General features: G+C 34.8%; 1 protein-coding gene across 1 annotated transcript; it reads left to right on the top strand.

The window, feature by feature from the left end:
* Nucleotides 1–3,913: 3,913 nt before the first annotated feature.
* LOC107574253 (double-strand-break repair protein rad21-like protein 1) lies at nucleotides 3,914–17,033 on the top strand. The gene is made up of 11 exons (XM_016260703.1): nucleotides 3,914–3,939; nucleotides 4,036–4,100; nucleotides 4,242–4,337; nucleotides 4,789–4,902; nucleotides 5,396–5,518; nucleotides 7,059–7,288; nucleotides 7,415–7,511; nucleotides 8,666–8,787; nucleotides 8,970–9,074; nucleotides 11,954–12,028; nucleotides 16,702–17,033. Exons 1-11 carry the CDS (start codon nucleotides 3,914–3,916, stop codon nucleotides 16,888–16,890), a joined length of 1,242 nt encoding a protein of 413 aa, XP_016116189.1. The 3' UTR covers nucleotides 16,891–17,033.
* The last annotated feature ends 2,645 nt before the right edge of the window (nucleotides 17,034–19,678 follow it).

Genomic DNA, 19,678 nt, shown 5'->3' on the forward strand with positions numbered 1-19,678 from the left:
TGGGGGCGGCAGTCATATTTCAGGGTGACCGTGCCACTCTTTATCACAACCCTGCTAAAAGTGCCAGTACGTGCGCTCATTGGCGCCCCTTCAGCTGGTGGCGCCCTAGGCGACCGCCTAGCTCGCCTATGCCTAGAAACGGCCCTGCGTGTCCACATAATCCATGTATGTTTGATGTCATTCTCACTATTCAAACTCAAATTTTATAACAGTAATTTATATTATATAAAATTAGTAACAAATAATTATAGTAATATAGCAACACCAGTTTTTAACCCACTTGTTTATTTATTTATTTATATTTCTCCAAACTATGGTCCATGCTCTCAAAACACAGACAAAGAAACAGACTCTTAATTTCGCTGAATAATTCAGTTCACTGCATAATTATACACTGAATTATTTTTCTAATAATACACTGAAAGTTAAAATATATTAAAACTGCCAACAACACAGCTGTTCTTTACTAAACACATAACACATTGAAGTAACCAGGGTTTGAAAATGAGTGAGGTCTGGGGTATGGTTAAGAATTGTGCTATCCACCTTTTTCCAGTAAGAGCGGCCATTTGTACATTTTATGGGACTGGCTTCCGGTGTCATTAGCTTCCAGCTAATTTTAAGCTGGAAGAAAACAGCTCCTTGTGCTGCTTGATATTGCAAACTGGTGTGACTTCAAACAGGAAAATTAAAGTTGGCCCACCACAGCTCCAAAAGTAGAAAAATATTTAGTTATGTTCTCACCACAGGTGAGGTTTCGAGCCTAAAAGCTCTTCATCATGAACACATACACAGAGGGTTGTAATGTTTAGTGTTATGTTAATGAAAGAGGACAGGCAAACACTGTAAAAGGGGTTCTTGGTAGCTAGAAAATGTAATCTGTTTTGTATTATTACTATTATTATTATTATTTTTTTTTTTAGTGTTTTCTTTTCTCTTTTCCTGATTATCTGTTACATTTTTGTTGCATATATCCTTGCACGTCAGTTACAACCCTGGAGATGTGGACAGTTTGAGTCAGCTATAAGGTGGTTTATTCCCCTCTTCATTTACTCATTAATTTGTTCACTTATTTATCTATTTATTCTTATTATTGTTATACCTATGTAACATATGCATCTTATACCTCCTGCTGCTATGTATCTGTTTGTTGTCTTGAAGATTGTTTGGAGAGTATTTGTCTGTGTGTTTCTGGGGGAACGGGAAAATAGTGTGAGATGTTTATTATGATGTTCCTTCTTGCTTCATTTTTTGCATATTTTGTTATGAATGCCAATTAATAAAGTATCAAAAAAGAGCTACATCATTGCCCATATAAGACCTTTTCAGGAAATAAGCTTTAATAATATGCTTCACATATCAGCCAAGGGCAGAGGGTGAACCAGCTCCATAAGTATAGCCTAAGGACACACATTTAATACATGGGTGGAGTGAGAACATAAGGTAGTCGTACACCGGACAAGAAGCGCCGGCCCGCGTCTAGGGCAACTCACAGGTGTTGCACCCAGTTCAAGACAGCAGTCCAAAACTGTTCATCGAAAAGTTAACTTCAGGAATTAACAAAGTTAATACGTAGAGTACGGTGTTTGACAAAACAGAGCAACAGAGTTCTGCTGTTATGTCCCCAGCAATGTCAAACGCAAGCTTGGTATTGAGTGAACTGAGTGTGTGCATTCAGCACTATATGAGTGCAGCTCATGCTCACAGGTGAGCCAGAAAGTCACTTTCTCAAGGGTGATGACATATTCAGGGATAATGACATATATCCAGGGCCGTATATATAGGGACATATATTCTCTGATTGAAAGGAGTCAAACTCGAGATTGATTTGATAATGTTTCTATGTTGATTCAAAGTTAAATAAGTGATTTTAATTTGAAGAAATGTTGAATTTTATGACAATCTTGATCTATTTTTCATCATTAAATTTCAACATTGATTCAGTGATAATGTGGTTGATGCATTAACGATTTGATAATGTTTCTATGTTGATTCAAAGTTAAATAAGTGATTTTAATTTGAAGAAATGTTGAATTTTATGACAATCTTGATCTATTTTTCATCATTAAATTTCAACATTGATTCAGTGATAATGTGGTTGATGCATTAACATTGAGTTATTGTTGATTCAGTGTTGGTCTGCGATTTATGTTGTTTCAGTCCTGGGATCATGAAAAAAAATGTGTTGGCACAACTATTGTTTTTTAGACTAATTTCTATATTGTAGAAGAGCAAATACGTTATATATATATATATATATATATATATATATATATATATATATATATATATATATATATATATATATATATATATATATATATATATATATATATATATATATATATATATATATATATATATATATATATATATATATATATATATATATATATATATATATATATATATATATATATATATATATATATATATATATATATATATATATATATATATATATATATATATATATATATATATATATATATATATATATATATATATATATATATATATATATATATATATATATATATATATATATATATATATATATATATATATATATATATATATATATATATATATATATATATATATATATATATATATATATATATATATATATATATATATATATATATATATATATATATATATATATATATATATATATATATATATATATATATATATATATATATATATATATATATATATATATATATATATATATATATATATATATATATATATATATATATATATATATATATATATATATATATATATATATATATATATATATATATATATATATATATATATATATATATATATATATATATATATATATATATATATATATATATATATATATATATATATATATATATATATATATATATATATATATATATATATATATATATATATATATATATATATATATATATATATATATATATATATATATATATATATATATATATATATATATATATATATATATATATATATATATATATATATATATATATATATATATATATATATATATATATATATATATATATATATATATATATATATATATATATATATATATATATATATATATATATATATATATATATATATATATATATATATATATATATATATATATATATATATATATATATATATATATATATATATATATATATATATATATATATATATATATATATATATATATATATATATATATATATATATATATATATATATATATATATATATATATATATATATATATATATATATATATATATATATATATATATATATATATATATATATATATATATATATATATATATATATATATATATATATATATATATATATATATATATATATATATATATATATATATATATATATATATATATATATATATATATATATATATATATATATATATATATATATATGTGTGTGGGTGTGTGTGTGTGTGTGTGAGAGAGAGTGTGTGTGTGTGTGTGTGTGTGTGTGTGTGATTTATCTCCATGATTCATTACTAGATTAAAATCGGTCTGCGAACTTCAGGTCACCTTCTTTTAGGAGTTGTCCGGATATACTCAAGGAAGTCCAGATACCTTCTCACAGACTGCAGTGATGCATTGGTCAAAATGAATGTGGCTTTCAGGCCAGGTGAATGCATCCTCATATGTGCCATCTCTGATTTTAAATCCGTCAGTGACAACAGAACGAGTGAACACTGCAAGAGAGCTCAACGATATTTCATTTTTGATCACAGGACAGACAGATCTGCCTGAGGATGCGATGGAGGCCACGTTAAAAGCTATCACTCTCCCAGAGGACTTCACTGACTTCGATTCCCAGCTGCCTGATCTCAAGTATCATGTTCTTCAACAGCTCTTTATATAGGTTTTTTTCCCCCGATATCATGTTTTTATGACTTATTTGGCATGTTATGTGTCACCCAGCACCATTGATGTGGTCGATCACTTCTCTTTGAATCAGCCGCACTGAAGATATTACCCTCAAAGAGACCTTTGAGAACCACTTTCTCACAATGGAGAGAATTGGTAAACCCTCTGAATGAACAACGAACCAAGTTTTTACATGAACTATGCAAAACTGTAGATGTTGATTATTGATTGTTTGGCTCTCGTTCATGTCACAGTTGTTGAGCCGGTTGTAACACTGTGTTTGTTTACCATTCAAAGGTGAGGAAATCCAGTCTTATCAAGGACTGTTTGATCAGAGTTTCAGTGTCCATGGCGACTGCTTTGGTGATGAAGAAATGGCTGTCGACCTCATTGGTACAGTATATACACGTATGAGTTTGCGACATGCACACCGAAAACACACACACACACATACTAATAAAAATAGTAATGTTTATGTGTGTATTTAAAGTCAAAATGAAATCAGAACTGGCATTATGTATTTTCTAATGCAGCATGTTATACAACAAAAAAAACGTTTTTTGTAATGCAAAAATAATTATAATTATGTTGCTCAATAAAAAAAATATATATACAGTGGGTACGGAAAGTATTCAGACCCCCTTAAATTTTTCCCTCTTTGTTATATTGCAGCCATTTGCTAAAATCATTTAAGTTATTTTTTTTCCTCATTAATGTACACACAGCACCCCATATTGACAGAAAAACACAGAATTGTTTACATTTTTGCAGATTTATTAAAAAAGAAAAACTGAAATATCACATGGTCCTAAGTATTCAGACCCTTTGCTTGTGGTCTGTCTAGATTTTATAGCAAATACTACTGATGATGCTGTGGTGCCTGATTTCTATGAGGACACCCCGAATGAATTACCAGCGACACCTCCTCCTACTGCTGTCACTGCAGAAGGGAATGATGGTACACTTATTCTAGATATTGCATTACATTATATTCTAGCCTTTGAAATAGATGAACAAGCATATTTCATTCTTATTATTAGATGGTTTTGGTCATATTAAATTACACACATACACATTTGCACTCAATTACATTTTTTTAATTTGCATTCTTAGTTTGTTCTTTTTTGCTGTCATACAGATTTAGTCTCAGTCATTTTTTTTGTCTCAGGAATTGTGAATATGAATCAAGTTTTTGAATTTATTTTCAAAAGGAAAAAGGCCATGTTTTTTATGATATCATATTTCAAACTTACATACAGTTGCTTTAGTAAAACATTGCATAAAAACACATTTAGATGTGTGTTTTAACTAACCACTTTGGATATGTAAGATTATAAAATGATAAATGGCTAATATCTGATCTTAATATTGTAAAGTTTTTATCTGTAATTTATTATGAATTGACCTTTGCTTGCAACGCTAACATTTACCACTGTGTCATTCTCTCAAAGAGCTGGAGTCTGTGAAACCAGGACTTTCCTGTTTAAAGGGTAGGAGCAGTCCAGCCTTGACTGAGACCACTTTCTTGGTAAATGCAGAGGACGGCTTTGCTCTTGCACCTGTTGCTGGCACACGTGAGTTTTAACAGCTCTGGCGAATATAATGAGCGGTAGTTTTGGACCTTTGCCTCAAATTGTTGTACATTGTTCACTGTTGAACTGTTAAAGGGACAGTTCACCAAAAAATGACAATTCTGTCATCAACGTCTCACCCTCGTGTCGTTCCAAACCTGTATGAGTCTTACTTTCTTCCGTGTAACAAAAGAAGATATTACAATGGAAGTCAAAGGTAGCCGAACATGTTTGATTTTCAACTTTCTTCAAAATATCTTTTATGTTCTACAGAAGAAAGAAAGTCATGCATTTGGAACAGCAGGAAGGTGAGTAAATGAATACAGAAATTTCATTTTTTGGATGAACTATCCTTTTAATGTTGGGGTTTTAACTGCTCTCAGGAAGCCACTAGAGGGTGCTGTTGACAACCAGGAATACAAATATTCACAAAGGGTTTGCAGGCCAGATCATGGTAATGAATCAGCTGCTGCAGTATATGCACTGTTTTTTGTGTTTAGCATGATGGCCTGCTGTGTTTGCCAAAAGGCATAATATGCAACCAGAGCGTGGAATACTGTATCCCACAAAGTCATGCAAATTAATGTCAACCACAGTTTTTCTTGACGGTTTTTATTGCACTGACATATATTAAGACATTTCTGCATAATACTGGATCACAAATACAGAATTGGCTTTTTATATTAATGTAGTGAGTTAAAAAAATATATATCCTTTTAGTTTTGGCGTTATATATTATATACTGCTCAGTAAGCATTACGCTAGTCTTCCAGATTTGCCATCAAGACATCAGAGCAGGGCCTAAAACTAACGTTTTCCCTCATCTGGCAATGGCCGGTGACTTTTTTTTATTTTTATTTTTTTTTACAGACCATGAAACTTTATTTCTTTAAAAAAAAAAAAAAAAAACCTGGCAGAGCAAATTGGGGATAACATCTAATTGCAACTTTTAATTATTAATATTTATTATTATAATTATTTAATCAGATTGTAAAATTAAACTAAAGATATCACTATAATACTATTGAACTGTAAAGTAGTTCATAATAATAACTGTGATATATATATATATATATATATATATAGCAACAGTAAAATTACAATACTAATATTCATGTTTGTTTTTTCTGTGCTTTCAAACATTAAACCATAGAGATTTATTTTGGCAGAAAACCACATAGAAACTTCTCTTTTGTTGACAACAGACCATTCTCATTACATTTGGAAATGCAACATGGACCAAACATTATATGCGACTCAAGCCCGCAGCACTTGCAGAGATGGAGTTCTTGTGGAGAAGCATTTACTGGAAACCGCCACAACACACTGAAAACATGCAGTCTGTTTTAATTTGATAATCGTGCTAATCCATATCACGTTTTCAGGCATTGTTAGAATTAATAAAAAAAAAGTTAATGGCCAACTGGCTATTAAAGCTGTTTCATATACTCGCCAGCGCTGGTTTTTGCTTACATTTGGTGGTTGATTAGTGTTAATTTTAGGCCCTGCCTCAGACTAATGGAAAGTTCAAACATGTGCTCAGCATCTTCAGCAAGGAAAAGAAGCACGAGGAAGCGGAAGCTAGTGATTGACTGGTCAAAGGAGCTAACAAACGATGACATCAGGAATCAACTGGCTGACTGCTCCGACCTTTTAACCCCATTGGATATAGCCCCGCCCACTCGGCAGCTCATGGAGTGGAGGGAAAAGGGAGGAGTGAAGCAGCTGTTCTCCAGTTTTTGTCTGCCACTCTTTCACCCTGACTTAAAGCAGGTATCGCCCACACCCGCAGCTGAAATAGTAGCTGAGCTCAACTGAAGTGCACAGCTGTCATTATATGGCCAGTATAGCATTAAGCAGTGCATCATGGGATATATTCCTCTCCCTCTATTCCTCTAGCTGTTCCCTTGTGGCACATCACGTAGGAGACCAGGCTTGGAGGGAGGAGCGAGACAGCAGACTGACCCTGAGGAAATGAGAGGGCAACCTAGAGAGGGTAACAAATCACATTGCATCAGACAAAAGCAGAGCTGATGAAAATCTGGTCCTGTTTCCATCTGGTATTAAGATGCATTTTCAGTCATCCGATCTCAAGTGGTCAGCTGAGACTAGGGAGGCAGAAAATTTGCGGTAAATTTCAGAAACATTCCAGAAATTTTGGAAACTTTCAGAAATTACCAGAAATGTTCCTCCCCTTTGAAACCCTAGTCGAGACACATTACTGTTTTAACCTGGTCCTATCATGCATTTTAAATGCATCTCTTTTGACCACTTGTATTAGGATTTTGTTTTTTCTCTGTACATCACTTTTGCTAGTGCGGCACACAAATACAATTGAATGATTGAAGCCACTATGCTGCTTACGAGCAAGCAGGAAAGAAAGTGAATGGAAAACATACAAATTCATTTTTGGATTAACTATCCCTTTAATGCATGTATAGGCGCCGGCGCGATGACTTTTGACATTTTTTTCCCCTGATAACAATTTAAAATACGGCATCATTTTTGCTCATACAGATAAGAAAAATGCATCATTCGAAATTGTAAAGTCTACTTTTATTTGTGTACATTCACATTAGCAACAAAATGTTGTGCTTTTTTAAAATAAAGAAAACAAACAGGATGCCCTTTCTGCCATCTCGGTCGCCGTTAACCGTGGAACTCGTCATATGGGCTACTTGCCTCAGACATCAGAAATATATCTATAGAAAGCTCGAAATGTCTAGTTCATTATGTAATCCGTACGAAAGGTGCAATTTTCTCTGAAGGCATGTCCACTGTACTGCGGAGATGGCGAGTCAGCATCGTTAACTTCATCTTTGCCGCAGACAATGACTCAGAAAACAGTAGTTCACTAATAAATATCTCCTTGTCATTTTTCCCGACACATTCATAGTCATTAATGCTTTTGCCGGTGCCTTGCGGCAAGCTTTATGTGTGCGCTTGAGTGCGGAACACGCTAGCTAGCCTATATGTTAGGCTCATTATGGTTTAGTATATATTAAGTAATTACATATATATATATATATATATATATGTATATGTGTGTGTGTGGGTGTGTGTATTATACATGTTTAGAACAGCATGAAGGTGAAATCTAAAAATTCAAAAATAAAAATATTGTCCTGATTGGTGTGTGTGAACCTGTAGCAGTCTGGGAGAACACAGCTCAGCCGGTGCTGGATGACTGGAGTTTGCTGCAAGAGTCTGTTGTTCCAGATCAACCTTCTGTCACTCATCCAGAACCTCCACCTCTGTGGAACACCAGCAGTGTAAGAACTACATATGCACTTAATGACCATTCAAGTCAACAAGAAGTCAAAATTGACCATTTACTGACTTTATACATGTTCCTGGTTTTATTGTGATTGATTCACTGCTCCAAGTTCATGATCGTTCATCAGAATGCAATGACTAATAATTTCACCCCCATCTCACCCTTTCTCTGTCACAGGAGGAGAGTAGGTTGGGGGTGTCGTATCCAGAGCCTGTCTCTGATATCTCCATGTTTGTTCATCCATCTGGAGGGACGAGGGAAACCCCAGTGACACAGGCACAGGTAGTGCTAAACACTCAACCACACACGAAACATCTTTTTCCATCAGGACCCCAAATAAACAAGACCTGCCACAACTAATCAGTAATGGACCTTTTTCACATTTCCATGTTTCTCAGCAGCGGAAGTCAACATAGTTGGGTAAAATTCTATAGCAGTGATTGGGAGACTATCACAAATATTTTTTTGCATTCCCATTTGCTCAAAAGGCAAAAGAAAAACTCCACAATAATGTTCGCAACTTTCAAAAAAAGGAAAAAACAAATAGAGAGATTGATATTGGCAGTTAGAAGAGAGATCGATGTCAAATTTACCATAGCTGCCATAGACGTTTGTATTAGAAACGCCCCTGAATTAGCATTAACTCGTTTTTGTAATTTGATGCAAAGGTAATATAATACAAAGCATTGTGTTATAAATGTACAAACATTAAAAAAAAAAAGAAAATATAAAAAACTTTGTAGGATTTACAATGCTGATGACTATTGAAATGGATCATAACAGTCTTGTTAAAAGGGTCCATAATTGCTAATATATAATAAACAATTTCAGTCAACCAGTGACATTTTTGCACTGTGCAATGGCGTCACTTGTCAACACCTTTAAAATTAGAGTAGCAATCCATCCAATTTGTCATATTTGTTGAACTCAAGTTAAACTACAACGTTCAATATTCCAGTAACTAATATTTCTAAAGTTTAACAAAATTACCTGGAAAAAAATGTTACACAGTCAAAAAACTGTATTGCTCCATTCTTGCATTCCATACTTGATCATTGCAGGATATTACATTGCCATCATTAGGCAATATTATTGGAGCTTCATTTTCAGAGTAATATTTAAATGCTATATGACACTTTATTCACAATTATTAAATCAACAATTTTGTAAAGAAATAAGTGGCTCTTACAACCTATTCTATGAAAAACTGAGATAGGAGGGTCCATTTGTGTTTTTGGTTGTTGCGCTAATTGTGACTTCTGGATTTTCTGAGTGAACCTTTCTGTCACTTATTATGTTGCTCATTGCAGCTGAGATGGTTTACAACCAGACATATCTTGCATTTTACTATGTTTACTATTGTATTCATATAAAGCAAGCATTTCCATTGTGTAATACAGCCTGTCCCAACAGTGAACGATTACCATTACATTTCAAATATTTCATAGAGCGTGTGCATGAATGTCAGTCAAATTGTTGCAACAGAGAAGGGGCTGCAAACATTTGAACCTGAACTAATGCTTGTTAAATTTACCATTATCAGTCTTATATGTTCATATACACTATAGGGCTGTCCAAAAAAATGTGACTTTCGAATATTCGTTGAATTTAAAATAAAAATCCACATTCGAATGCAAAAACGTTGCATTCGAATTTTAGGTGTGCGTTAAGGAGGCAGCCTTATCAGTGGCGCACGAGATGCGATGACGACGTAAGTGTCGTTGCATTATAATGTTTTTGTTAGCCTATCCTTTTGAAGCCACTAGATGCGGCGCTGCTGCGTTGTTCATTGCAAATATTGCAGGAAAAGAGAACATCAATGCGGAGAAGATCTTGTTTACGTCAAAACTGAAACCAAGCCGTTCACACAGAACACATATTTCGCGCATTTTCTAGAGGGACATCTATCAGCATTGCACTCGCGTCTCGCACAAAAGAGCCGCATGTTTAGAAAGCCATGTACAATTAATGCAAGTTCAACTTTGAAAAAACATATCTTGAGACTTATGGCGGGGGGTTTTCCCCATCCCACTGCATCTCATGTTTTTAAATTAAAAATGTAAGCCACTAGATGCGGCGCTGCTGCGTTGTTCATTACAAATATTGCAAGAAAAAAGAACATCAATGCGGAGAAGATCTTGTTTACGTCAAAACTGAAACCAAGCCGTTCACACAGAACACATATTTCGCGCATTTTCTAGAGGGACATCTATCAGCATTGCACTCGCGTCTCGCACAAAAGAGCCGCATGTTTAGAAAGCCATGTACAATTAATGCAAGTTCAACTTTGAAAAAACATATCTTGAGACTTATGGCGGGGGGTTTTCCCCATCCCACTGCATCTCATGTTTTTAAATTAAAAATGTTTTCTGTGTGATTGGCTTTCGGACTTTTGTATTAAACTATGAATACATACATGATGCTGTTTTGTTTATAGTTGTTTAAGCAACTTAATTATAATTGGTTTATAAACATTATTTTAAACATTATGCACTTTTTTCACAGATAGTCATGTTTTCTTATGCTTTGAATAAACGTGCATTAGTAATATTTTGCTCGATGCGCCCTCTTGTGGCCTCAGAAGAGAAGCCAAAAGCTTTTCTTCACCCTAACTGAAATTATGCATTTTAAATTAGAATATAATTCGAGTTTAGTTTTTCAGCCATTTTGACAGCCCTAATACTCTAATGTTCAAACGTTTGAGGTCAGTATGTTTTATTTTTGAGGACAATGCTTTTTTTCATCAGGGTACATCAAATTTATTAAAAGACTCGCAGAATGTTACAGAAAATGTCTTTTTAAAATAAATGCTGTTCTTTTTTAAATGTGTTCATTAAAAAATACTGAAAAAAATATTGCAGTTTCCACAAAAATATGAAGCATCACAATTGTTTTCAACATTAGTAAGAAATGTTTCTTGAGCAGCAAATCAGAATGATTTCTGAAGGATCATGTGACACTGAAGACTGGAGCAATGATGCTGAAAATCAGCTTTACATCACAGAACTAAATTAATATTTTCAAATAAAAACTGTTGTTTAATTGTAATAATATTTCTCAATATTACTGTTTTTACTGTATTTTTGATCAAGTAAATCCAGCCTTGGTGAGCAGAAGAGACTGTTGTGTGTGTAACATTTGACCTCTTCCTTTGTCTGCAGTCTGCTCTGAACAGCCAGGATGTGGAGGATAAGAGAATGACCAGTTGGGCGCACGACCTCCTCCTGGCCCTCAAAGTAAGGCATAATCAAACACCAAATCCACCACAGAGAGTGTTAATGCTGATCTGGCCTGGCGTGTGGAGCAGCTGTAGATGAGGAATTATGAGTGAAGAATTAAGAGAGTGGGACATTAAATGAGAGCAGCAGGCTTAAGGGCATAAACTCACAGTGACAACACCAGGTGTTAGATATGTGATCCTGGACCACAAAACTAGTCATAAGGGTCAATTTTTTGAAATCAAGGTTTATACAACATCTGAAAGCTGAATAAATAAACTTTACTCCATTGAACTATAAACTCCATTGATGTATGGTTTGCTAGGATCGGACAATATTTGTGGGGGAAGTCGTGGCCTAATGGTTAGAGAGTCGGACTTGTAACCCAAAGGTTGCGGGTTTGAGTCTTGTACCGGCAGGGATTGTAGGTGGGGGGAGTGAATGTACAGAGCTCTCTCCCACCTTCAATACCACGACTGAGGTGCCCTTGAGCAAGGCACTAGTTGTTTAAGCAACTTAATTATAATTGGTTTATAAACATTATTTTAAACATTATGCACTTTTTTCACAGATAGTCATGTTTTCTTATGCTTTGAATAAACGTGCATTAGTAATATTTTGCTCGATGCGCCCTCTTGTGGCCTCAGAAGAGAAGCCAAAAGCTTTTCTTCACCCTAACTGAAATTATGCATTTTAAATTAGAATATAATTCGAGTTTAGTTTTTCAGCCATTTTGACAGCCCTAATACTCTAATGTTCAAACGTTTGAGGTCAGTATGTTTTATTTTTGAGGACAATGCTTTTTTTCATCAGGGTACATCAAATTTATTAAAAGACTCACAGAATGTTACAGAAAATGTCTTTTTAAAATAAATGCTGTTCTTTTTTTAAATGTGTTCATTAAAAAATACTGAAAAAAATATTGCAGATTCCACAAAAATATGAAGCATCACAATTGTTTTCAACATTAGTAAGAAATGTTTCTTGAGCAGCAAATCAGAATGATTTCTGAAGGATCATGTGACACTGAAGACTGGAGCAATGATGCTGAAAATCAGCTTTACATCACATAACTAAATTAACATTTTCAAATAAAAACTGTTGTTTAATTGTAATAATATTTCTCAATATTACTGTTTTTACTGTATTTTTGATCAAGTAAATCCAGCCTTGGTGAGCAGAAGAGACTGTTGTGTGTGTAACATTTGACCTCTTCCTTTGTCTGCAGTCTGCTCTGAACAGCCAGGATGTGGAGGATAAGAGAATGACCAGTTGGGCGCACGACCTCCTCCTGGCCCTCAAAGTAAGGCATAATCAAACACCAAATCCACCACAGAGAGTGTTAATGCTGATCTGGCCTGGCGTGTGGAGCAGCTGTAGATGAGGAATTATGAGTGAAGAATTAAGAGAGTGGGACATTAAATGAGAGCAGCAGGCTTAAGGGCATAAACTCACAGTGACAACACCAGGTGTTAGATATGTGATCCTGGACCACAAAACTAGTCATAAGGGTCAATTTTTTGAAATCAAGGTTTATACAACATCTGAAAGCTGAATAAATAAACTTTACTCCATTGAACTATAAACTCCATTGATGTATGGTTTGCTAGGATCGGACAATATTTGTGGGGGAAGTCGTGGCCTAATGGTTAGAGAGTCGGACTTGTAACCCAAAGGTTGCGGGTTTGAGTCTTGTACCGGCAGGGATTGTAGGTGGGGGGAGTGAATGTACAGAGCTCTCTCCCACCTTCAATACCACGACTGAGGTGCCCTTGAGCAAGGCACCGAACCCCCAACTGCTCCCCGGGCACTGCAGCATAAATGGCTGCCCACTGCTCCGTGTTTGTGTGTGTTCACTGCTGTGTGTGTGCACTTAGGATGGGTAAATGCAGAGCACTAATTCTGAGTATGGGTCACCATACTTGGCCACATGTCACGTTACTTTTTTTTATTTTTATATTTGTTTGAGGACAATGCTTTTTTTCATCAGGGTACATCAAATTTATTAAAAGACTCGCAGAATGTTACAGAAAATGTCTTTTTAAAATAAATGCTGTTCTTTTTTAAATGTGTTCATTAAAAAATACTGAAAAAAATATTGCAGATTCCACAAAAATATGAAGCATCACAATTGTTTTCAACATTAGTAAGAAATGTTTCTTGAGCAGCAAATCAGAATGATTTCTGAAGGATCATGTGACACTGAAGACTGGAGCAATGATGCTGAAAATCAGCTTTACATCACATAACTAAATTAACATTTTCAAATAAAAACTGTTGTTTAATTGTAATAATATTTCTCAATATTACTGTTTTTACTGTATTTTTGATCAAGTAAATCCAGCCTTGGTGAGCAGAAGAGACTGTTGTGTGTGTAACATTTGACCTCTTCCTTTGTCTGCAGTCTGCTCTGAACAGCCAGGATGTGGAGGATAAGAGAATGACCAGTTGGGCGCACGACCTCCTCCTGGCCCTCAAAGTAAGGCATAATCAAACACCAAATCCACCACAGAGAGTGTTAATGCTGATCTGGCCTGGCGTGTGGAGCAGCTGTAGATGAGGAATTATGAGTGAAGAATTAAGAGAGTGGGACATTAAATGAGAGCAGCAGGCTTAAGGGCATAAACTCACAGTGACAACACCAGGTGTTAGATATGTGATCCTGGACCACAAAACTAGTCATAAGGGTCAATTTTTTGAAATCAAGGTTTATACAACATCTGAAAGCTGAATAAATAAACTTTACTCCATTGAACTATAAACTCCATTGATGTATGGTTTGCTAGGATCGGACAATATTTGTGGGGGAAGTCGTGGCCTAATGGTTAGAGAGTCGGACTTGTAACCCAAAGGTTGCGGGTTTGAGTCTCGTACCGGCAGGGCTTGTAGGGGGGGGGAGTGAATGTACAGAGCTCTCTCCCACCTTCAATACCACGACTGAGGTGCCCTTGAGCAAGGCACCGAACCCCCAACTGCTCCCCGGGCACTGCAGCATAAATGGCTGCCCACTGCTCTGTGTTTGTGTGTGTTCACTGCTGTGTGTGTGCACTTAGGATGGGTAAATGCAGAGCACTAATTCTGAGTATGGGTCACCATACTTGGCCACATGTCACGTTACTTTTTTTTATTTTTATATTTGGCCGAGATACAACTATTTAAAAATCTGGAATCTGAGGGTGCAAAAAAAAGCTAAATATTGAGAAAATCGCCTTTAAGTTGTCCAAATGAAGTTCTTAGCAATGCATATTACTAATCAAAAATTAAGTTTTGATATATTTACGTTAAGAAATTTACAAAATGTCTTCATGGAACATGATCTTTACTTAATATCCTAATGATTTTTGGCATAAAAGAAAAATCGATAATTTTGACCCATACAGTGTTTTTTTTGGCTATTGCTACAAATATACCCCAGCGACTTAAGGGTCACATATGTGATACATTTGAAATATGTTCTGTACACTGATCTATAATCGGGATATTATATAGATCAGTGGTTCTGTGATTTATATGAAATATAATCTTGTCCAAAATGGTCGTTTGGACAGTATGTGTCTTAGAAGGCACACTTAGACCACTTACACTGACTATCTGATGTATATTATACACAAACATGGCAGGATCGGTCTGAAAGTGCTAGTTCCAGTCAGTCCCAGTCGACTTTATGCAACTTGAGGGCGCTGGGGTGCACCAGTCTGCCTGGAAAGTCATATTTACAAGATACCAGGCTGATACAGTGACAACTGAACTGTGGTGGTAGAACTAATGACTGGATTTGCAGAACGACAGGATGTCGTTATTAAACTTTGAAGTAGATGTCCACAAATAGAAGTGTATATTCTGCTTTATTGTTCGATTGACGTGTTAAGTTTTGTTGTGTAAAAGCACAACAAACTGTGATTGGTCAGTTTTCATGTCGGTCAGACAGATGATTCAAAAACACAGTCAAAACAAAAGATTGGTCTTTAAAAGTACTTCTGTAGAAATTAGACAATTTTATATATTACTAGTGGAATGTTTCAGCATTTTTATTAAACATGCCAGTAACTTCAAAAGTTAGCAAACAAGGTAGTCAGAACACACATTTTTTTACTTGCCACCAAATAGGCAGAAGTCAAGTTTGCCTCTTTTGGGATTGTACATGGAAAATATTATAATATTTGTTATTTAATCATTATGTATCATTTTTTTGGACTTAGATATCTCAGGTGTATTGAATAACAATGTTTTATAGACATCTTTTGGGCTGTACAACCTTTATTTGATCCCATACAGCAATTTTCAGATATATTTTTCAATATAAAAATATACTAAATCACTAAAATGTCTAAAAATATATTTAATATTTTCTACAAATATATTTGTGTATTTAAAAAAATACATTTTTAAAGTATTTCAAACATACTTAGTGCTACATCAAAATAAATGTGTTGTCTATAACACATAAAAATAGTGAATAACGCCTAAATGTAGGCTACTGTAAGATTGGAAATGTATTTTATTGTCCCAGAAATGCATTTAGAACTATATTTTAGTATATAAAGTTTAATTTTTATTTATTTATTTAAAATTTAGCATATACAGTAATTAAAATATATTTTGGCCAGAAAACAAATTGTGTATATATGCAATATGCACGTTTTAGGAGTTAACTTAGTGCTTAACTGCTCTAACTTCTCGTTTCTCTTCAGAGACAAGACTCTTCTCCCAATGCCGTGTACAGTCTGCGTGCTTTATGTGAGAGCAGCAATCGTTCATATGTGGCAGCCGTATTTTTCTGCCTGCTGGTGTTGAGGAAACAACAAATCCTCAACCTGCACCAGAGCGCCCCATACAGGGACGTCATGGCCACACCTGGGCCTCTCTTTTCCTCCCTCTAGAACAGCCATGAAGCAACGGAGGGAAAACCTTTAGAGACCTTAGAGCTCATTAAAGGGCTTTGCAGTGTCATACACGTTCTTGGTTGGAAGCAAATTTGATGGATTTCTGTAAATATTTAGACATTGGGTTATAAATTCCCATAGAGACCTGCTAAAAAATGTGTCTGATCTATGAAATGTGTCTGTATAGTGTTATACTGTTTCTTAAAAATATATAGTATATATATAATACTCTGTATGAGCTGGGCTATGGTTAAAAATTACCGTAGAGCAACCCACAAAATATCAAATGGTCATTAATATGATTGTTTCAGTTTAACCAATTTTTATGAACTAAATTAACTAAATCTTTGTTCATTACTTGAAAAGTCAGTTGGCATGGATTGAAACTCAAGCTTTGTCTTTTCGTCTTACAGTTTAATGTAATAATAGGTATGTTCCAAAAACTGTTCTTCTCTGTGTTGATTAATATGACCTGTATGATCTTTTTACCCAATCCTTGAGACCATTAAATGTACAAATCAAATAAATATTGCAAAACCAAATTATAATAAGTTACTGTTTCTCTTGTTCCAAAAAAACTTTCACAAACTCTAAAGGAAAAGTTTAGAAGGATGTTCTGGCTGCTCTTGTAAAATGTGTGAATAAGGAATGATGCTATATTCAGCTCTGACAGTGTAAGAATCATTTTCATATTGTTAGTAGTATTTCAAGATGAACTTACTGGACTGAAGCAACTTAGGTTTACTTAATTATCCATACATTTTTTTATGGTCTTGTTAAAATATATACGATAAATCAGGCTAAGGACGTTTATTTGTTCATCTCTCATCATTGCACTGCATTATAAGTGTTGCCCACACAATAAAAACTACAGAGCTTTGATCATAAAACTAAGAGTTTAAATAGAACTTAGACATATTATTGGAAGTTATAGAGTGACAACTAATATGAATATGTATTTTATATAAGTAGTATGTTACACTCTTATAAATAATGATTTACATTACAAGCTATCAGAAATTCATCTTAACTTTTGGCCATATCAGCAACTGCACCAAATTGCATATTTTTTGCTCACTTTGGCCTCTGAATAAAATGGATGTGTTTTTTCCTCCTATGCTCCTGTATCATACTACATGGGTTGATTTTTAATATTTTCATGTCCGGTATTAATTGACACAACGGGGAGGACATGGCATGCTATGTTTTACGCTATTAGTTAAGTCTTAAAAGAGAAAAATGTGACAGGTTTTTTTTTCCTCCAAGGAATAAGTGTCATGATTAGGGCATATGCTTTACATTTTAAAAGATGTGTAGCTCCAGTGTAACAGGGTGAACTGGAGTTTAAGGGACATAAACTAATTAAATGTTTTAGACGCTAAAAAAAAAATATGTTGGCTATATAATAACTTGTATTTTTATATCAAAGAGAGTAAGTAAATGTATACACTAATGCACAATTTGCACATTTAGAGTTGTTGAGAAAACATGAAACACACATGCATTGTTTTCTTTGTGTATTCTGACATCTCAGTGTTCAGTGGCCTCGATCTTGTCTAGTGAGCATTCATACTTGCTCCAGTAAAATCGGTTCAAGCAATTGCCATAGACTCCCATTAATGAACGGCAATGGGTCAGATTTAATCACGAAGAGTCTGCATTTCAGAGGAAGCTGTCTTAAGGCAGTCGCCACTGGTGTGAACTAACGCTTTAAATGCTCAGAGCCACTAAAGAGAGATTCGGTAATCTGTGCTCATAATCTGTAAACAGTACAAATTGTTGTGACTACAGTTCTGCGGCTCTGATGATATAACCATTACTATTTTGAATAGTTGGTCTCTGTCCCTTTAAGAAACGCCGTCGCAGCGTCTCGTAAATGCGTCGTTTCTGTTTTCTCAGGTCTCGCGCGCGCTCATCATCAGCAGCAGCAGCATCAGCATCAGCAGCAGCAGCAGCAGCAGCAGCATCAGCATCCGTCCATCAAACGACTCGGGCGAAATGACGCCGCGCGCAGGGCACCGCCAACATCCATGCACAAACTTCACTGGGATCCTGCAAAGCAGCGTCGACGGAAGAAGAGCAGAGCGTGTAAGTGACATTCATCCCGGTTCACTCTTCTCTGTCATGAATTCTCTCGACTTACAGCTCTTTCATAAACTATATCAGGTGCTTAAAGGATTGGTGTAACTGCGTCTCTCAGCCTACTACGGGTTCTTTACACTAGGCGTATTATGTAATATAGTTTTACGCTGAAGAAAGTCAACGCCGCACTGTTGCAGCGCGCGTTTCAGTCTCAGACCGGTGAAGAGTGTTCTGCTGATGTACGATACTGTTACATAAGACAGCTCGTGCCCTTTACTACACAGGGACGATTTACCTGCAACCTATGGGGGAGGTGACGGCATGGCCCGCTCCTGAAACCATGGAAGTTGTGCATCTAGGAAAATGTATCATTCTTGTAAACAAAAATGTAATCTTTATTTGCTTGTTATACTGTAGTACAACCCTGTGAGGCAGACTTAACCATGGATATGTCCCAGATATTTCAAATGTGGGGGCAAAAATAACTATCTATCTATCTATCTATCTGTCTATCTATCTATCCATCATCTATACATCATCTATCTATCTATCCATCCATCTATTTATATATCTATCTATCCATCATCTATCTATCCGTCCGTCCGTCCATCCATCCATCCGTCCGTCCGTCCGTCCGTCCGTCTGTCCATCCATCTATCATCTATCCATCCGTCCGTCCATACATCGATCCATCCGTCCGTCC

Source organism: Sinocyclocheilus grahami, unplaced genomic scaffold (assembly GCF_001515645.1).
Source record: "Sinocyclocheilus grahami isolate Dianchi unplaced genomic scaffold, SAMN03320097.WGS_v1.1 scaffold2162.1, whole genome shotgun sequence".
In the NCBI taxonomy this organism is placed as follows: domain Eukaryota; kingdom Metazoa; phylum Chordata; class Actinopteri; order Cypriniformes; family Cyprinidae; genus Sinocyclocheilus; species Sinocyclocheilus grahami.